This window comes from Symphalangus syndactylus, chromosome 5 (assembly GCF_028878055.3).
Source record: "Symphalangus syndactylus isolate Jambi chromosome 5, NHGRI_mSymSyn1-v2.1_pri, whole genome shotgun sequence".
In the NCBI taxonomy this organism is placed as follows: Eukaryota; Metazoa; Chordata; class Mammalia; order Primates; family Hylobatidae; genus Symphalangus; species Symphalangus syndactylus.
The window spans coordinates 47084278-47105239 of record NC_072427.2 but is presented as its reverse complement, the minus strand read 5'-3'; the positions used below and the strand labels follow the sequence as shown (position 1 = coordinate 47105239).

The following is a 20962-nucleotide window of genomic DNA, read 5'->3' as shown; positions in this document are numbered from 1 at the left end:
GTCTCAAGCAAGTTTCCTGCCTTGGTCTCCCAAAGTGTTGGGATTACAGGCATAAGCCACCGTGACCAGCCTCAAGAAACGCTTTTTACTCCTTATCTTGGACATTGGTACAAATAGAATTCTCTTGGCTGGGAAGATTGGAATCAAATACAGTCTCAAAATGACCCTATCAGACTTAGAATCCTAAACTGCTTAATACCAAACACTCTGGGAGCAGTTTTTTATGAACTGAATTTTGTGAGTGATGGAAAAACATTAAAAGATTTTATGTATTTTTGCAAGCGTTCTACAAACACTACACAAATTTTTAGAGACAGAAAATCTTAGATTCAGGTTTAGAGTGTCTGGGTATGTCAGTTACATTTTTATTATTAAAAATGAGAGGCCAGGTTCAGTGTCTCACACTTTTAATCCCAACACTTTGGGAGGCCAAGGTGGGAGGACTGCTTGAACCTAGGAGTTCAAGACCAGCCTGGGCAACACAGTGAGACTCCATGTCTACAAAGAGTAAAAAAAAAAAATGAGCCAGGTGTGGTGGTGCGTGCCTGTAGTCCCAGCTACTCAAGGGGCTGAGGTGGGAGGAGCGCTTGATCCAGGGAGGCTGAGGCTGCAGTGAGCTATGATCGTGCCACTGCACTCCAGTTGGGCAACTGAGACCCCATCCCAAAAAAAGAAGAGATAAATATGAAATATAAGCATACATTTTATAACAATTTTGTAATACTCTCAGATATTGCTTTATTTTTTTGAACAAGGCCTCCTGAATCCTAATCTCAGGAAATAGAAAACAAATTTCTTCTATTCAGTCATTAAGCTGCTATAACTTACAAAACAGTAGCCCCCTCCCCTCCTTATCCATGATTTTGCTTTCCACTGTTTCAGTTACCCATGGTCAACTGTAGCCTGGAAATATTAAATGAAAGTTCCAGAAATGAACAATTCCTAAGGCTTAAGTTGTGTGCCATCTCACTCTGTCCCGCCAGGACACGAATCGTCCCTTGCCCAGCCTATCCATGCTGTGTGCGCTACCCCGTCATCAGTCACTAAGCAGCCGTCTAATTATTCATAATGGCCCCAGGAAGCTGGCAATTTGGATATGCCACAGAGAAGCCATGAAGCGCTTCCTTTAAGTAAATTCAGCAACAATAAATCTTCTATCTGTAACATTGTGAAGAAAGAAAAAAATTTCTGCTGGTTTTGTGGAAAACTTAAACTGGAAAAGTATAGATAGGTTTTGGTAATATCTGCATTTTCAAGCCCCCACTGGGGGTCTTGGAATGCATCCCCCGAGGATAAGGGGGGGCTACTGTAGTGGTATTTGGCCGGAGCTGGGTAGTGGTGGTGGGGTTAGACCTGTAAACTCCTATTTCCATAAAGCAGCATCCTGTGTCTTAAAAGCTGACAACAGTCTCGTTGTCACGGACAAGGAACTCCTTTCTCTCTGTTAGAAGCCTTTCCTAAGGGAGTAATATTTCGAGGTAATGAAATCCAGATTGCGAACTCAGCCGCAGTTCGGTCTCACTGACTCCTATTTTTCTGAATTTTGAGGTCTCAAGTAGGACTGCTGTGTTGTACATTTGGCACTGAAATGGTCCATGCCTGGTTAATATGTGTGCATTGATTTGCTAATGGGTTTCTTCCCAAACATATTTTATAAGTTATGGGTCCAGATTTAGTGGTCCCAGACCACGGTACATAGCTGGCTTACCTGGGGGAGGAGGGGCAGCTCTCACTGGGTAGTTGGCATTTTGAGTCCCACTGGAATAACCTGTATTTTGGGTAGTGTTCCTTCTGGTAGGACCTGAAATAAACAAGACAAAGTTAAAATCAGTGCTACTGGTTGGTTTTATGGATCCTCATGGTTCTTTGCATATGGAAAATTTTTGAGAAGCTTAGATTCCAGTTCTCAGGTGGATCTGCAGGAGAACAGTTGCAGTGGAGAAGGAGCAGTTGAGGGAAGTATGTAATGGTAGCTATTGGGTGGGAGGGGCTGGAGGATAGGTTTATAGAGGTACAGTTTTGAAATGTTAGAGACAGTAGTTTTTAAAGATGATCATTCGATCATCTTACAAAGGTGTTCCTATTTTTGCAGAATTTTAAAAGAGACAGATGGAACATTTTAACATTTGCATTCATGTTCTAAACGCTAAGTGGCTAAGCAGGTTCACTAATGCTACGGATCAGCGGGGTTGGCATGAAGCCTGTTCCGGCACTGACTGCACGCCTGTGTATGTCAAGCGCCTTGCACGCAAGAGTGTGTGTTCTACGGTCCTTGAACTAAACACAGAGACCACAAGGAGTAGAAGCAGACTTGTACCCTTGACACAGACATGAAGGAATTAGGAACAAGCTGGGGCCAAAGGAACACACTGTGGGTCACAGTCAGGGCTGGACAGCAGGGCCAGAGGAGCCAGAGGAGATCTCTGCAGAGACATCTATGTGGGGAAGAAAAACAATAAATAGGGTCTAGAATGAAACAGGAAGGAAGGTAGGATTAAACCAGCTGGAAGAGGGGTGCAGAGGGAATTTCTTATAAAGAGAAGAGCTGAAGAATAGAGAAGGGTAGGAGGTGACAAGGTGCACAGTGAAGACACAGCAAAGGAGCTGCAGCTCTAGGGCCTGGGAGAACCAACCACGTGGGATCGGGGCAAACCCAATGTGGCCTGCTGGGGGCTTCCCTCCCAGTACCCAGGCCACTCTCCCCACCCCAAATAAGATAGAATCCAACACCTATTGGGCAATTTCCACTCTGGGGCCTGCTGCACAAACATAGCCTGCTGGTTATTTGCAGCCTTTCTTTGCCCGGCTCTGTGCCCTGGGGTCTGAGTCCTGTGTACAGCCAGGCCTCTGCCTTCCAGTGGGGTGAGGCCTATAGGCCAGGCCAACAGGAGGCACTGGCAGGAGACTGGAGTGTCAGGAGGGAGGTGGGGGACTTCATGTGCCTCCTTCCTGCCTGAAGCCTTCAGTTCACCTCGTTCCTCCCTCTGCTGCTTCAGGTTTGCGGATAATAATGATTTCCTGCCACTCCCTTTCCCTGGGTCCCTGCTTTGTTCCCTAAACCCTGTCCACATCTTTTTACTGAAAAATCGCTTCAGAAATCCCTCCAAAAGTTGCTGTCTGTTTTCTGCAAGTACTAACGGATACACAGACATACATCAACATTTTCTGAGTGGCTCTGCATATATAAAGATATGATGGCATTTATTGATATTGTATTAATATGTTAGAAAACATGTTAAGGTGCACCTCTGCAGACAGATTTGAGAAACGGCTATTTAATTAATTAATTTTTGAGATGGAGTTTTGCTCTTGTTGCCCAGGCTGGAGTGCAATGGCACGATCTCAGCTCACTGCAACCTCTGCCTCCTGGGTTCAAGCAATTCTCCTGCCTCAGCCTCCCAAGTAGCTGGGACTACAGGCATACGCCACAACACCTGGCTAGTTTTTTGTATTTAGTAGAGACGGGGTGTTGGTCAGGCTGGTCTCAAACTCCTGACCTCAGGTAGTCCACCTGCCTCGGCCTCCCAAAGTACAGGGATTATAGGCATGAGCCACCGTGCCTGGCCTAGAAACAGTTATTGTATATATGGCATCTTCATGTGTGTGATCACACACAGGCTAAATTTTAGAACAATATCACAGTATATGCATGCATAGCATATATGATTATTCTATGCTGTGTACTATAGATATGTTTATAAATATCAATTATAAATAGAAAAATAAAGGCCAGGGAAGGAGTTAGACTGGGGTTTGAGGTAGTGCATGTGTGTGTATGTGTGTGTATGGTGTTTTATTTCTTTTTCGTCTTCTTTTTTTTAATGAGACGGGGTCTTGCTCTGTCACCTAGGCTGGGGTGCAGTGGCACCCCAGCAAAGATCGTGATTTACTGCACCCTTGACCTCCCAGGCTCAAGCCATCCTCCCACCTCAGCCTCCCGAGTGGCTGGGACTACAGGCATGCACCACCATGCCTGGCTAATTTTTATATTTTTATTTTTGTGTGCGGAGACAGGGTTTTGCCATGTTACTCAGGCTTGTCTAGAACTCTTGGGTTCAAGCGATCGTCCGGCCTTGGCCTCCCAAGGTGCTGGGATTATAGGTGTGAGACACCGCGCCTGTCCCAGTCAATTTCTTTAAAGGTGGCATAGAGGATGATGTTGGTATTGTGGACAAGATCTGACTGGAAAGGGAGGGGAAATTTAAAGCTAACCAATTTTGATTTGTTTTAACCAGAATATTGTAATGCCAGGTGTACCGATACATAAGTACCAAGTCCCTCAGAAACTTTTAACCTGCTCATTTTCCTTGCTGTTGCTTTAGTTTGAAATGTTCCATTCTGAAGAAAGCCTGAGCCCCAGGAAGCAGAAGGTGTACTGATTCTCAGCCCCCACATCTGTGCACATGTGTGCAGCATTTGCTCAGGAGACGCGGGGGAGCGGCGGCAGTTCTGCCTGCAGGGCCCGTGGAGCACTTACGGGAGTTCTTGGGCAGTCCAGGTCCGATGCTGACCTGCAGCACTTTGTTACTGGGCTTGAGGACAGCCAGGTCCCCAAAGCCTTGGTGGAACTGCACTTGCCGGGAGCCCCCCGCACTCCAGGGACCCCAGTTCTCCTTTTTCAACTTCAGTTCAAGCCTGCAAAAAGCACAATGGGGTTAACAGGTCGAAGGACGCAGTGAGAAAACGATGCTCAGAGATCCCGCCATGGAGTTCTGCTGCTGGAAAAGCATAAACATGAGGCAAGAACGGACAATCTACACCAGGAGCAGGGCCCTGAGGATGCGCACCGCATCCATGGGGTGGCACTGTCGCTGCATGACAATGAGCCAGAAAGAGGAGCATCTGGGGCCCCGTACTGTGAGACACCAGGTGGTGAGGGAGGTACACCTCGCTAATATGCCAATGCCACTCTGTCAGGTGGTCTCAGGGGCGCCTGCTGAGGGGACAGAGGAGAGAAATTTCCAGGTCATACCACTGTGCTGTCATTGTGCTTCTGGCTGTTGTCCCTGATTCTGTGCTTGTGGAGGACTGAGAGATGCCAGACACAGGCCAGCTTGAAGACTCTAGCATAGAACCTGGCTTTGTTTGGTCCCATACTATTCTTGCACCATCACATCCCACCCAGGGATGGAAAAAGACACACACTAGCAACCAAAATCCAAATAGAAGGCAGGATTTACCTGCAATTCCCAAACTCCCCAGCCAGTTTTAATGCTTCCATGTTGCATATATGCCTGCATTATGCAATCCTTATTCTGCTTCTAACTTATATTTTCTCATATCATAAGAAGGAAAAATCATAATTTTAAATAGTTGCCTATTATAAGTTTCCCTCATCATGATATTAAGGCTTTGTCTTGGCCTTATTCTTGTAGCTGGGAAAAGATGGAGGATACTCCCATTTTATAGATGGGGAAATTTAAAAAGAAAATCTAAATAACTTTCTTTCTGTGTTTTAGACAGGGTCTTGCTCTGTTGCCCAGGCTGGCATGCGGTCGTGCGGTCTCAGCTCACTGCAACCTCTTCCTCCTGGGCTCAAATATCCTCCCACCTCAGCCTCCTGAGTAGCTGGGACTACAGGCATGCACCACCATACTCGGCTAATTTTTTTTTTATTTTTTACTTTTTGTAGAGATGTGGTCTTACTATATTGCCCAGACTAGCTAAATAACTCTTACTCAGCAAATATGAGATTAGAGGGTCAACAGTATGCCAGTACCTGGTCCATTAGATCATGTTGCCAAAAGAAATGAAGGTGAGGCCGGGCATGGTGGCTCAAGCCTGTGATCCCAGCACTTTGGGAGGCCGAGGCGGGTGGATCACTTGAGGTTAGGAGTTCAAGACCAGCCTGGCCAACATGGTGAAACCCCATATCTACTAAAAACAAAAAAAAAATTAGCCGGGTGTGGTGGTGAGCACTTGTAATCCTAGCTACTCAGGAGGCTGAGGCAGGAGAATTGCTTGAACCCGGGAGGCAGAGGTTGCAGTGAGCCGAGATCGCACCACTGTACTCCAGCCTGGGCAACAGAATGAGACGCCATCTCAAAAAAAAAAAAAAAAAAAAAAAAAAGGAAAAGAAAAGAAAAAAGAAAGAAAGAAAGGTGAACCATCTACACAACACATTGGCCACCTGTAGTCCTCAAGCCCCCAGAGGCCCTACCAATAAATAGGTTTTATTATGCATTGGTTTGGGGAATTTAAGCCCCCACCTCTGTCACTTTCATCTGCTTCCAGCCTGATTCTACTCCTGTCTGCTTTGCTAAATTAAAAAACCCTTTTTTTTGGGTGATATATAAAAATCTGCCTTTGTCTGCCTCATTTAGGTGATTTTTGTCTAAACGATAAAATACACTAGTCTATGAAGTCATTATTTCACAGAAATGCAAAAGTAACCTTTTCAAAGTCTGTGACTACTATCCAGACTGTCTTCTGCAGTCTCTAAGGTTCCACTGGGGCCAGCCAGACCCCACTCTCCTCCTCGCAGGCCTCCTCCAGCCCCATCCTGAATCCCAGGGGTGCGATCAAGACCCCTTTTTAGCTACACGCAGAAGTTTGGGTCCCAGATCCGGACTTACGTATTGCTGAATTTCAGAGGTAGTTGCTTCTGGGTTTTTTCCTCGTAACGCTTTGCTAAGAGGCTTAGGAATTCAGTTTTGAAGACAGATTCAAGCAAACTGTCATACTCTTGCTCATGGAGAATAAAAATGTCATCCTGCATAGTACTGTAAAGAGATTGGACAAACACACTTGGTGAAAGCTGTGCTTCTCTTTACTCTATTGGTTTTTTTTTTCTTCCATTTTAAAAATCCTGTAAGATAGTGCTAAGATTTTACAGTCTTTCTTTCTATAAGTAATAATCTTTCAAACAAAACCAACAACATAATGAGATTGCTCAAATCTGCTTTCAAAGAAAGTTTATAGCCCAAAAAAAGCATAATCAAAGTACTTTTTCCATATGATTTTTAAAATCAAGAACTTAAGGACAATTTAGCCCATATTAAAAAAAAAATCTATTTTCAAATCCAACTTGTGTTTTTAAGATCCATAAAAATCCAGAAAGTTATGAATAGAATGCAGCTGAAAAGGGATAACTCTACAATTAAGTTCCAAGTTAGTATAATTTATGATATGGTTGTAGCTATTGTAGTAAATTTGAACTTGAAGAATCATAAGCTCGGTTACCAAGAGGGAAGCCAATGTCCTGGACTTCAAGGTACTTATTAAGAACCTTCTGGAAAACAGTGCTCTGTGGACACTGCAGGCCAGGAGCTACTAGAATGTACAGACACGTCCAAGTTCAGAGATGCGATGGCCAGATGGACAAACAGCAAACAAGCAAAAATCATCACCTTCAAGCTAATGAATTTTGTCAGACAAGAACACACCTTTGCGGGAACTGCATGTTTGGACAGGGTGGGATTGTGGAGAAATTTATGCCTGGAGGGGAGCAGGTGTTAGAAGCTACAGGGTGATGGCAGAGAGACGCTGAGGCAGACCCAGCTCCAAGGAAACGCTTGGTGGTCAGGGGAGGTTGATGAGACAAAGTTCCATCTTCAGGCCTGGCTAGGCTTGGTAGAAAGTGACAACATGTATGTAACTGAGAATTTGCATTCCCTGTTAGATTTATCACTCAGGTGAATGGCGCCACCACCCCAAAGGCTATAATATACAAGTTTACGAGTATCTCCAAGTACCACTGCCAAATACGGAAGACAACCCTTTGAAGAATGGGATTTCATTAGGGATTGTAAGCATTTTCCCAGGCATTAGAAACAAATTAGGCAAACCTGCTTCAGTGAATTGACCATGGTAACATTTTAGTCTCTCCAAGTGCCACAGGCATGGTTCTTTGTATACCCAGAGCCCTGCAGCGTTGCTCAGGAGCTCTGCTCTGCTCTCGGAGCACCTGGTGTCGCTGCACCAGTGGGATTACTGTGGCTGTGACAAAGCCAGATGATGAGGCAAGGGGATCACACAGAGGGACTGAGCTGTAGAGAATCTTCGAGACCCAGGATCCTTCTTCCATGTAAAATCTGACCCATTTAGAAGGAAACTCCTGTGGTATCCCTGTTCAGCCCCATTCACAGGTCAAGGTAGGGGTTGGGCCCTTCTTGGAATCACAGGGCTCCCTTGGGCAGAGAATCTTGGGGGACTATCCCAGGCTTGTCAGGAACCTTCTCTCTGGACTGAGACAGGGAGCTAGTGACCCGGAGCTGATGGAGCCAGTAGCTGTAGCCACAGCCTCTACCTCGGTCTGATGTTGAAACTTATTCACCAATGTGCTAGTATTAAGAATTGTGGCCTTAAGGAGGTGATTAAGTTACAAGGAAGTGGTCCTCATGAATTGGATTAGTGACCTTACAGGAGAGGTATGACGGAGTGGTTTGCCCTTACTGTCATTCTCCCATGTGAGGACACAACAAGAGGTGCCATCTATAAAGAAGAGAGTGGGCCTTCACCAGACACCAGATCTGCCTGCACCTTGACCTTGGACTTCCCGGTCTCTAGAACTGTAAAAATTAAATTCTTACTGTTCACAAATTACCCACTTTCAGTCCTCCTACAGGAAAGGGGCTTGGTAATCCACAGGAGAAAAAGAGGTCGAAGGAACCACAGGACAATTGGATAGGAAGGTGTAGAATGGCAGCATGCGCAAACCATGGGGGTGGGGTGGGGCGGTGAATGGAGTTCACTGGAACCAAGAGGCCAGCGTCAGGGGAAAGGAGCTTGGTCCTTTCATGGCCAGCTTACTGAAGAGCAGCCAAAGAGTTTCCCTTGGATGTGAAGTCAGAATACTTTACAGTGATTTTTGGACAAATAGTGGCCATCTGGGTGGAGCACTTGGTCATTATCATTACCTCAGATGTTTGTTTTCAGACATCCACACATCATAGCCATGCCTCTCGCCCACTCCTGTGATAGTTGGGATCATGGATAAACTGACAACCAGTGGTTTAAACAACAGACGGTTTTCATCTCCGTCACTGAACAGCGCATGCAAAGGCAATTCAGGGCCAACATGCCAGTTCTACAGTGCCTGGGAACAAACACCTCCTCCTTCCCTTTAAAGGTACAGCCAGCAATCTAAAACCCCAAAAAGCACTTATGAAAAGCTGCTCAAAAGAGCTCTTCCAAGTCATTTTGAATGAATAAAGTCTAAGCCTCCTAGCACCCTAGCCCAGGTGTAAGAACCTGGCTGCATTAGGTAGAGTGCATGCGACAGACCAGAGTAAAACAAGAAGCTCCGCTTTTTGCCCTTTGGGGTGAGGAATGAAACTCCTTCCTGTTTTGGTTGTTTGCTCAAAGCTTTCTTTGGCATGTCTGGTCATGCCTGGTGGCCTGGCTGAACTGTGGCAGGATGGTGATTATTCAACAGGGCTAAATGAGCCCAACACAAGTCACCTTGAGTGGTTTAATGTGCTTAGATTTATTAGGAGTTTCATTACTATTATAATGAAAAAAGCAAGCGGGCCAAAACTTCAAGGTCAATTATCAGCATGAATCTAGAAATGAGAAGAGATGTGTTTGGACACTTTGACTTTAACCATCAACTCCAAAATCCCCTCCCTTCAGTGATCCAGGCATTGGAGCTAGGCAGGCCACCTTCACCCAGGCCAGGGCCTCAGCTCACTCTGCTCTCCTTAGCCCATGCTCCTGGACCTGAAAACAAAGCTTTTGTGTTTATTCTAAAAAGTCAGACTTATCTTTGGACTTCACCCCTGACTTATTCCTATGCTGCAATTCCTTACAGATGTTTGACGCTGTAAGCTGTGTTGAAAGACCTCTTTCTAGTCTCTGGTTTGGATCTGCCCTTGTTTTTTTATTCCTCCGTCTTTGCGCCTTACTGTTGTATTGCTGACAACACTAGAAAATCTTGTTTTACTCTCTTAACCGATATATCTTTTCACAGAAATGTTAGTTACAAAACACCAAGGAAAGTCCTGAAGGAGTTTTTTTTTTTTTTTAAAGCTGAAAAGGCAATTTCCAAGGATAGCCCTGCCTTTATTTAAGCTTTTATAAAAGTCTTTCCTGATTATGAAATACATGCTGCTTTTAGTAAACTGGAAGATACGGAGGCGAATCAAGAAGAAAATAAACCTTGCCCAGAATTCTACCACTCAGAGAAACCAGTGGCACCAGTTTCAGAACCTTCTTAACTTCTCTGAGAAAGCCCGGATGCAGGTGCAAGCCTCAGCAGTGATGTGTCTGGCTCAAAGAAACTTCACCTGACCCACAGGTGCAAAGACCCACTCTCCTCTTTTGTGTCCCAGGAGTATCCTTTAAACCATGCTGGGAACACTTGTAGTAAGGCATATGTTTACTCAGCTGTCTGCTCCCCCTTCCAGAATGAGAGGAGCTTCCTGAGGCAGTGACTGTGCCTCATCCACTTTCGAATACCAGGGCTCAGCACCAGGTAGGTGCTGAATCCCATGATGTTGACAAGTCAAGATGCCAGTAATGCTTCAGGTCAGCAGGACAGGCAGTGAAGTGGGCTGTTTTTATTGCCAGAAAGTTTAGGGGATTCAGGCAAGGAAACATTCTGGGCAAGAATGTTGTGACCAGGGAGCTGGAGCCTCTGTCTAAAGCACCGTCTTACGGGTTGTTTTTCCAATTGGAGATAAGTACTGGAAAATCTATTAACCCAGACAGACAGCCACACAACTTTTGGTCTCATCCTTCTGGTGATCAGCTACCAGAATGAGAAGAAAAATGAGAAGCCTCATCAGAGAGCCCCAAATAAGAGCTTCCATGGCACCGAACTCAACACTTACAATAGCAAAGCCAAGAACATGGGTCATTACACCTGTGGTCACCCTTCCTGCAATTGAGTTTTTCAAATAAGAGTGGGGCCAGGCCAGTACTTGAACAAGAAGCAACTCTGGGAGGATCCTTCAAAAACTCAGGCATGGCCTTCTGCCAGCAGCCACCATACCCTCCGAAATCCTGTGTCTCAACTCCATGTATTGGTGTGTTACCTCCTGACATTCTTCCCAAGTCTCCAATGAAGCCAGAAATGCAAGTGTCAGTGTTTCACTCTAATTTTTATTTATTTTTTTGAGACGGAGTCTCGCTCTGTCGCCCAGGCTGGAGTGCAGTGGTGTGATCTCGGCTCACTGCACCCTCCACCTCCCAGGCCCACCTCAGCCTCCCAAAGTGCTGGGATTACAGGTGTGGGCCACCACACCCAGCCTAATTTTTATTTAAATAAGGATTTTTCCTGATCAAATTATCCTGGAGTCCCTTTGACAAACTATAGTTTTAATACCTCTCGGAGCTATTGGCCCTATTTCTACCTGTTGTGATCCTATTTTTTCTTGTAAAAGAAAACTTCAAAAAAAATTTTAACCATAATTCAACTAGACATATATCTGTATGTTTAGAAAAGATAAAGACTTCTAAAAATTTAATGCCTACTGGAGGATTAGAAAAACATTTTATTATGGAAAATTCTAAATTGTAAATAAGTAGGAGAGTAGGGCCGGGTGCAGTGGCTCATGCCTGTAATCCTAGCACTTTGGGAGGCTGAGGTGGGTAGATCCCCGTGAGCCCAGGAGTTGGAGACCAGCCTGGGTAACATGGGGAAACCCTGTCTCTACAAAAAATACAAAAATTAGCCGGAAGTCGGGGTGCATGCCTGTAGTCTCAGATACTTAGGAGGCTGAGGTGGGAGGATCGCTTGAACCTGGAGATCAAGGCTGCAGTGAGCTGAGACTGCACCATTGCACTCCAGCCTGGGTGGCAAAGTGAGACCCTGTCTCAAAAAAATAAAAAGTAGTATAGAATGAACCACCACATGTCAGATTTCAAGCACCAATCCACAGATAATCACAATTATCTACAACCTCACTCTCCCTGCTTCCACTTTAAAATAACTTCCAGGTTATTTTAAACCAAAGTAAAAACTATGGTATTATTTTTATTTGAGATAGGGTCTCACTCTGTTGCCCAGGCTGGAGTGCAGTGGTATGATCATGACTCGTTGCAGCCTTGACCTGTTGGGCCCGAGCAATCCTCCCACCTCAGCTTCCTGAGTAGCTGGGACCACGGGCATGTACCACCACTCCTGGCTAATTTTCACATTTTTTGTAGAGATGGGGTCTTACTATGTTGCCCAGGTGGGTCTCAAACCTCCTGGGGTCAAGTGAGCCTCCTGCCTTGGTCTCCCAAAGTGCTGGGATTACAGGCGTGGGTCACTGCGCACAGCCTTTACTTCATCCTCAAGTGTTTCAGTATATATCATTAAAAGATAAACTCTCTTTATATAAAATTAACCACAAAAACACGATCACACCTACAGAAATAAACAATAAATTCTTCATACCAAATATTTAGTCATGCTCACATTTCCTTTGTTGTCTCGTAACTGTTATTGAATGGTTGGTTGGTTTGAATAGGGAGCTGTAGGCCCACTGTGCGCTGACATTAGTTGTAAGAGCTAGAGATGGGCTAAGATCAAGCTTATGGGATGCTTTGATAAATCTTAACTAGGAGGCCATATGTTGACATCATTCCAGCCAATAGTCAACAGGTCAATCTCAGAAATTCTTAAAAACACATACAGCTGTTGCAGCTTTTTTCCTGAAGTACAAGACAACTGTTAAAATCTTTCTCTATGCCAGTACTGAAGTATTTTGAGAACACACACGCACGTTCAGTAGTTTGGTACCAGAATTAATTTCCACTCTGGGTTCGATTCTGCACACACATCACCCTCCGGTTGCTTTCCTAACTTGGTTCTGATTACTGGCCTAACTCAAGTATAAAGAAATGAGGGGACACTATTATTCATCTTGGCAAGTGTGAGGTTCAGTGACTGCAATACGCAGACATCACAAGTTCAAATGACTCACACTTTCTTTTTTTTTCCTTAGAGTCAGAAAAACTTTTAGGCCAAGTACCTCATTTTACTACAGCCTTTAAAAAGGAAAGACCACAAGAAAAGAACCTTCCAAATGATGAATACTGAAGAGGAAGAAGACAAAGAAGCTGGTGCTACCATGAGAGATTATATCCCCAGAGGCTGTAAGACAACAAACAAAAAACAATAAAAGGAAGGAATTTGAGTGTGAACAGTCCCTACAGTCCCTGCTTGACAACCCCCTCAAGGACTTATCAATAAGATAGTAAGTGTCAAAGTGCTTGATATAAGTGTAGCTCAAGGCCAAGCACGGTGGCTCATGCCTCTAATCCCAGCACTTTGGGAGGCCGAGATGAGTGGATTACTTGAAGTCGGGAGTTCAAGACGAGCCTGGCCAACATGGTGAAACCTTGTCTCTACAAAAAATATAAACATTAGCCAGGGGTGATGGCGCAGGCCTGTAATCCCAGCTACTCGGGAGCCTGAGGCAGGAGAATCACTTGGACCCGGGAGGCAGAAGTTGCAGTGAGCTGAGATCATGCCACTGCACTCCAGCCTGGGTGACAGAGCGAGACTCTGTCTAAACAAAACAAAACAAAACAAAAGAACCACACAAATGTAGCTCAATTAGGATAATCTATGGTCCCAGTCATGAGCATTCCACCAGGGGTCTCAGGGACTGAAGACAGACCTGGGCAATAACAGAAAGAACAAGTCACTCTCAGCACATGCCCTAGAGCTGTGGTTCCCTGACTTTCACCTGCGGTGCCTGCCAAGCACGTTGTGGCCAACCTGGCTTAGTCCAGGCATGGCAGGTCCCCATGCAATGACAAACAAAGAAGGAGCTTCCTGTCGGGTTTCCACGGCAGCCTCAGGGCCCAGCTAGCCAGGAAGAGTGTGGCCAGCAGGCACTGCCCCGCTCAGGTTGGGACCCAGCCAATGAGCTGAATGTTCAGGAAGACCTTCAGAAAATCAGTCAGCGCCTAGAGCTTTGTTTTTTAAAAAAAACCAATAGCCTTGAAACCTACCTGAGGTGGGGCTGCAAAATGGACACTGTGGACTCATCTGCTTAGCAACTTTACCACATCCTGAGTTGGCATGTTTTAAATACTTATCTGGACTGCACCGCCTGGCCCTTTATCCAGGGAAATTAGGAACAGAATCAGAAACCACAGAGACACAGGCAAGAATGGATGCAACTAGAAATCTGTTTTGGATTATCAGACTGGTGCTAGGATTTCCAGCTCGGTAGGTCCGACGCCTGAGCACATAAAACCCCTGCTTTTTCCTGAGCGCAGCAGTTTCGTCTTCTGTGTTGGAGTAAGAGTTTGACAGGCGTCCCAATTCCATGTTCACGTGAGAGCAGAACATCTCTAATGCAAAGGCCCAAAGCTTTTCCTGACTAAAGTAGTGTTAGCCTCAGAGGCCCAGGGACACGATTCTTGGAGGAAGCTATGGGGCTCACGGAGGCCTTTCTTCCATTCTTAGTCTTCATGGATTGCGAGAATTTCCTGTGTCAGCGGAACTTAGTCTAGGAGTTCTTACCATGTGAGGACTTCGGGAGGACTTAGCATGGGAGGACTCCTAGTCTGGGAGTTCTTGGCATGGGAGGACTTCTTAGCATGGGAAGCCCTCCTATGCTAAGAACTCCTAGCCTAGGTCCCACTGACGGAGGAGATGCTGACAGCCGGCAGAGGAGCCCTTCTGCTGAGAGGAAGCCAAGGTGCTGCCGGGAAGAGCAAGGGCCCTTCCTGAGGCCTTGTGGAAGCAAACACCACTCCCCACTGCCTGAGAACTGGAGCGAAGAGAGCATCTCGCGATGACTCCAGAGCTACAGAGAATGGAGACCAACTTGCACTCCCTAAGGAAGTCCCAAAGAAACTCCCCTTTCAGGACCCTCTGCTCAGGGAAATGGGTGAGGCCTCCAACCTGGGAGAGGTGGATTGGGGGACAGGGCTCTGAATCCTTGGCTCCACTGCAACAAGAGAAATTATTCTCTGAGGTGTTCCATATACCGGGTTCATTTCTAACATGTTACGGTTACAATAGAGCTGGGTCCCCCTTGATTAGAGGAGCTGTCTGGAGGCAACCTTTTCTTGGTACCTTCTTCCTGACATATCAAGACTCGCTGAGACTAGGGAGTCTTCCCTTTGGGACGAAGGGAAATTCCATTCTCTTGATCATGATTTTGACAGCTGGGGAGCCCAGCCCGGACTTCCTCCCGGCTGTTTGGAACGCAGACCGTGATGCTGAGGTGAGAAGGGGCAACCCTGCCTCTGTGCCTCCACCACTCACCTGAGGGACACAGACAAGATCCGTTCTATCTCGATTTTCCGCTTCAGGACTTCTTTCACCAGGCCCTTGTCTGGGCCCTGTTTGACTTTTTCTCGTCCGATTAAGTACAAGCACTTTGGGGTAAGAAGCAGGTCTCGCTTTACACCCTGTAAAGAGAGGAGCTTTAAGAAGCTGGACAGGCCAGGCATGGTGGCTCACACCTGTAATCCCAGTACTTTGGGAGGCCGACGTGGGTGAATCACCTGAGGTCAGGAGTTTGAGACCAGCCTGACCAACATGGTGAAACCCCATCTCTACTGAAAATACAAAAATAAGCTGGGTGTGGTGGTGGGTGCCTGTAATCCCAGCTACTTGGGAGGCTGAGGCAGGAGAATCGCTTTAACCTGGGAGGTGGAGGTTGCAGTGAGCCGAGATTGTGCCATTGCACTCCAGCCTGGGTGACAGAGCAAGACTCCTTCTCAGAAATGGGTGGACAGACATGGTCAATGTGATGACAATGATTCACATGGCAGACTGCTGTTACCAGGACAGTGGGAAGCTGCCTTGGACAGTCAATCTTCACTACCATTGAGATGGCCATTCCATTCATCACATGACCGGGCCCCATGGCTGTGAAAGAGGGCATTGTTCATGATTATTAGGATGACATGTAAAAAATGATGACATTTGACTCTTTTTGACTTAAAAACTGGCAAACTCATATGGAGTCGCCTGATATATCAGGACAGCAGGTGTAAAGGGAAAGTCACCAACACCTGTGGTGAACTTACCAAGGATGCTGTATAGCATGTTTCTAAACAGGGGGCAGTGTCTTCATACATTTTCTTGGGAGTTCATAAAATTTTCTTTTTAAAACACTGATATATTGTCATTTGAATGATAATTCTCAATAATCTAATATAAATCTACTCGGGAATTTGTGGGTAACCACTTCATAATGAGTACCACTGCGAGAGCTAAGCACCCCTGTGTGCATCCAGAGCTGCCGTCACAGCAGCTGGTGCCATGCACAGGTTGCAAGGAATGGTTTGGTTTTAGCAAAACAACATCATGCTTCCGTTGTTTATTTCATTAAATTTTTTTCTTGACCTTCCCGCCCCTGGCAAAAAACCAAAAGCTCTTAATGGGTCCATGAGCTTCTGAAGCTTCAGATTTTTCTATTAGGACCAAGACTTTATCAAAAGGTATCTAAAGGAGGAGGGGAAAAAATCAACAGTTCCTCCTGTGGCTAGAAAAGCCTTACTTATCAGCCACTCTGGGAAAATGGATGAGGATACTCTGCAATATTACTTGATATTCTGAATCTTTGATTCAACAATTTCACTCCTATCAATTTCTTCTAAAAATATTAGGAGACAGATACACAAAGATGAGCGAAAAGATGCTCATTGAGATTATGATAGTAAAAAAAACAAACTCACTAAAAATTGATTCATGAGAAATTGGTTAAAAATGATAAGGCATCTGTCAAATGGAATACTACGCAGCCATGTAAAATAACTTACACTGCTATCTGTATTACTATAGAAAATTCTCCCTGGCATTATTTAAAAAACAAACAAACAAACAAACAAACAACCACTTCAGGACATAAAACAGCATGTAATACGTATCTCATTTTTTGTAAAACTGAATACGCAAATGTATGCTTTCATAAAAACATTCTGAAAGATACAGTTATACACAGAATGTTAACTGTGATTGTTTCTGGGCATAAGTGCCTGTTTTTCTTTTGGTTTATCTGTATTTTCCCTAAATTTTTCTACAACGAACACATTCTGCTTTGGTAACAACAAAAGCAAAATAACAAGTTATTAAAAAAAAAAACAAGGAATCTGTTTGGTGATCTCAGAGGCGGGCAGTTAGCACGTACCTTGAACCTCCTGTCATACTTGGTGACTGTGTCTGCAAAATCAATCTTCTCCCTCTTTCCCACAAACTGCTGGAGTTCTGGGTGCTCTTCCATCCCAATATAATCCCCTATAAAGTTCCTGTTAATACTGTTTCTCCTTCTCTCCTTCTTGTTCAATAAGAGGTCTGAGGCTATAATTCCCAAGAGGGTAAAGATGGAAGAAGGATAAGTCAGTCAGAAAAGGGAGGAAAATACTGTGGAAATATACAAAGAAACTCTAAACGATGCAATATTTTTAGCGTGACATTATATGCAAAATAAAATGGAACTTAGAACTTCATTTAAGCTCCAATTTACTCTTCAGATTTGTTAAAATGAATGAAACAAAATTGCTAAAATACCTTCTTCTCTCATTTGAACGTATTTCTTCCGGGCCACGAATTTCCTCCATGATTTCTGTATCACTCGAGCATATCCATCATACTTTCTCTCTCTCATCTCTTCTAAAAGAAATAGCTGTGAATGGAAGGAAGACAAATGTGAGCCAAGCCCCAAGCCCCAATCCCTGAACAACACTTTTCTTGTTATTCCAGGGACACTCAGTTTAGACAACGACACGCACGGGAAGCAGCTTCTCTGATTCATGAACAAATATGTGAAACGCTTACTGTGGCATGTTGTTTATTCTCACTATAAAATGACCTATACCTTTTTTTCTTTTAGTGGAAAACAATGGGAAATAGGAGAATCTGAGTGTATTCAGTTGGACCTTGCCCTGCCTTGCTACAGTCCCTGTGAGAATCAAATGAGCGATTCAATGCTTCTCTACTTATTCCCCACCTTGATCCAGAGTATATTATTAGGAAGCCAGATCAAGTGAGTGGGTGGAGGCTGTTGCTGTTGTTCGGTGCAGCATTTCGGCATGCAGCCTCTAAACAGAATTTTCCAGTTTCTGCAGGAGCTGGGCTTGTGCTGCTGTGGAAGGAGGGCTGCCCTACTTTCAGTTCCAAGAAAATATAGACTTCCTGTCTCAGGATTCACCAATCTCAGGATTCACCAAGGAGCAGCGGAGCAGAGGATAATAACCGCAGTGACTGGAGCTGGACGTGAGGTGTGCTAATGAGGACTTGGATTTGCCCAGAAGGGCTGGGGCTGTTTAGAGGCCACATCAGCCTCTAGCAGGTCTTGAGAGTCGGGCCATTTTACCAACGAATGCTGACAGCTGCGCCTCAACCAGGCTTTGGAATGATGAAGGTGACAGCAAACAGCTATAGTGAGCTGAGTGCCCACTATGGGGCAGAAGTCACCCTAGATGATTTCCACACAGTTTCATTCAACGCCTCTACAGCCACATGAGCCGCATACTCTGTCATCTCCATTTTACAGATGAGAACATTGGAACTAAGAATGGGTGGGGCTAGAAAGTGAACCTAGGTCTTTCAGGCTCTGCCAGGCTCCTCCTCATTTAGACATGCAAAGCTTTCTCTGTAAATCTGCATGTGATCCACTTGTAAAATGGTAGGAAACCTTCTCATCTACCCTGAGAGTGGCTTACATGACTCTCTAGGAAAAAAACAAAATCAACCAATAAAAATCCAAAGTAAAGATGATGAACAGTCACTGCAAAAATGTTCCAGAAGTAAACAAGCCAGTGTGATTTGAAGGCAGCTGGGCTTCATTTGTTGTCTCTGTTTATCTGGGTGCATGCTTGGGAGCCAGACCTATCCTCTCCTGCCACTCAACTTCTCTCCTTCTCACAGCTCCATCTGTGCAGAAACAACATCCCAAACTCCAAACACCAAGGGAGGGGCCACGTAATTCCCCAGGCTTCAGTGCCGTAAACAATAGGCATAAGGACAGATTTCTAAACCCCAAGTGGAATGCACGGATTAGCAACTGGACAGAATGTTTAAAATCTGAGCCCTGCAGTTGCCTGTTGTAAGAATATCCATTGATATTTCTTATCTTGTGTATTGGGTTTCTGAGTAAGTCTTGTTTCCTTCTTCTTTCCCAGAACTATTTTGGGCGTATCACAGAAAATACACTTGTGACTCAGAGAAAGGATGAAGAGGCAAACGATTCCCAACTTCCTAGAGACTATCTCAAAGATTCGCTGGATTTTAGATTTCTTTTTAAAAGCCCAGGGGGTTAGAAATTAGGGAGGTTCAAGAAAAAACCTTGATAACACAGATGAGGAGAGAATAAAAACCAAACCAAACCAAACAACGACAACAGAAAAACACACAAAACAACCTTAAATGAGAAAAGCCAAAGACATGGATACATGTAACACAAAACGAAAACAAACCCTATGGTGTCTGATGGGGTTTTTTTTTGTTGTTTTTTTTTTTTCCGAGGCAGAGTCTTGCTCTGTTACCCAGGCTGGAGTGCAGTGGCGCAATCTCGGCCCACTGCAAGCTCTGCCTCCTGGGTTCACGCCATTCTCCTGCCTCAGCCTCCCGAGTAGCTGGGACTACAGGCACCCGCCACCAGGCCCGGCTAATTTTTTTTGTATTTTTAGTAGAGATGGGGTTTCACCGTGTTAGCCAGGATGGTCTTGATCTCCTGACCTCGTGATCTGCCGGCCTCAGCCTCCCAAAGTGCTGGGATTACAGGCGTGAGCCACCGCGCGTGGCTATGATGTGGGTTCTTAAAGCAAATAGGTAATTTTGTATATTCAGCACATTTACTATTAAGGTAAAACCACATGGTAGGTTTTCTTTTTCCTTTTCTTTTTTTTTTTTTAAGAGAAAGGGTCTTTCTTGATCTGTTGCCCAGGCTGGACTGCAGTGGTACAATCATAGCTCACTGTAACCTTGAACTCCTGGGCTCAAGTGATCCTCCAACCTCAGCCTCCTGAGTAGCTAGGACAACAGGCGTGTACCACCACACCCAGCTAATTTTAAATTTTTTTGTAGAGATGAGGTCTGACTTGCCCAGTCTTGAACTCCTGGCCTCAAGTCATCTTCCCAACTCAGCCTCCCAAAGTGTTGAGATTACAGGCATGAGCCACTGTGCCCAGCCAGATTTTAAAAACCAGCTTTTGTGAAAGTATTTGCTGTCAGGGCTAGATGGGGATGTATGCGTTTGGGGCAGGGGAGAGAGCGGAGGTGATGGTGTGCGTGTGTGAGTGCATGTGTCAAAGATGGGGGAAAGGAGAGTCAAATAATGGTAATAACACAATTGAGTGTAAGGCAAGGAAAAGGACAGCCAAAAATAAATCTTGATTTTGAATATAAGCCCCTCCAACGCAACTGAATCAGAAAAAAAAGTATTACAAATATTGAGGCTGTTTTAATTATATATGAAAATCTCACAAGTTGAAAAGTAACAGCGGGTATGAAACAAGGAGTTCTGCATTGTACCGATAAATCACTCCATCCCATTTTAGAAAGAACAGGAACTGTTCTGTGGGTTGCTTAATGGCGAATGACACAACATTTTCACTTTATATTTGGAAATGAAAATTCTTGTGAAGCTACAAATAACTCAAAGTAGAAAAATGCTACCACATATGTGTCATAAATGGGTTCCATCTCTGTGTGCCGCTTATTTATTTAATAATCTTGATGTCTCACAAAGCCATTCAGTTATAGCCATTATCATTCCTGAGTCTCAGGCTGATCCTACGAGGCAGGCAGAACAGTGGCCCTTAGAGGAGAAGAAAACTAATGAAACTAATGGCAAGACTGGGATCTGCCTGAAGTCAAATGCTTCCCTTTTTACTGTGAGTTCCCATACGATTTCCCCTTGGTCTGATGACTGATTTCTGCCAAGTTCATCACTGACTCTTGAAACGGGGTCTTGTGAAGGTTAAGGGAGCCTTGAGAAATGATGATGCTGAACCTCGGTTCCAGCAGTTTCTCCAGCTTAAAAAGGAATGAATGTCTTTATCCATGGCCCTGGAGCAAACTGGGCAGAAGAACTGAACAGAACTTCCTGTGGACATTCATGGG

The 20962-nt window shown here is 44.9% G+C and overlaps 1 protein-coding gene across 1 annotated transcript in view; it reads right to left on the bottom strand.

The window, feature by feature from the left end:
• MYO1E (myosin IE) overlaps positions 1-20962 on the bottom strand; it is a 234208-nt gene that overhangs the window by 16638 nt on the left and 196608 nt on the right. Inside the window, exons 20-25 of the mRNA XM_055278318.2 lie at positions 17408-17522; positions 17028-17197; positions 15155-15300; positions 6576-6722; positions 4478-4635; positions 1709-1801 (exon numbers count right to left, since the gene is read on the bottom strand). Coding sequence (XP_055134293.1) covers positions 1709-1801; positions 4478-4635; positions 6576-6722; positions 15155-15300; positions 17028-17197; positions 17408-17522 — 829 coding nt within the window. The remainder of the gene's footprint in view (positions 1-1708; positions 1802-4477; positions 4636-6575; positions 6723-15154; positions 15301-17027; positions 17198-17407; positions 17523-20962) is intronic.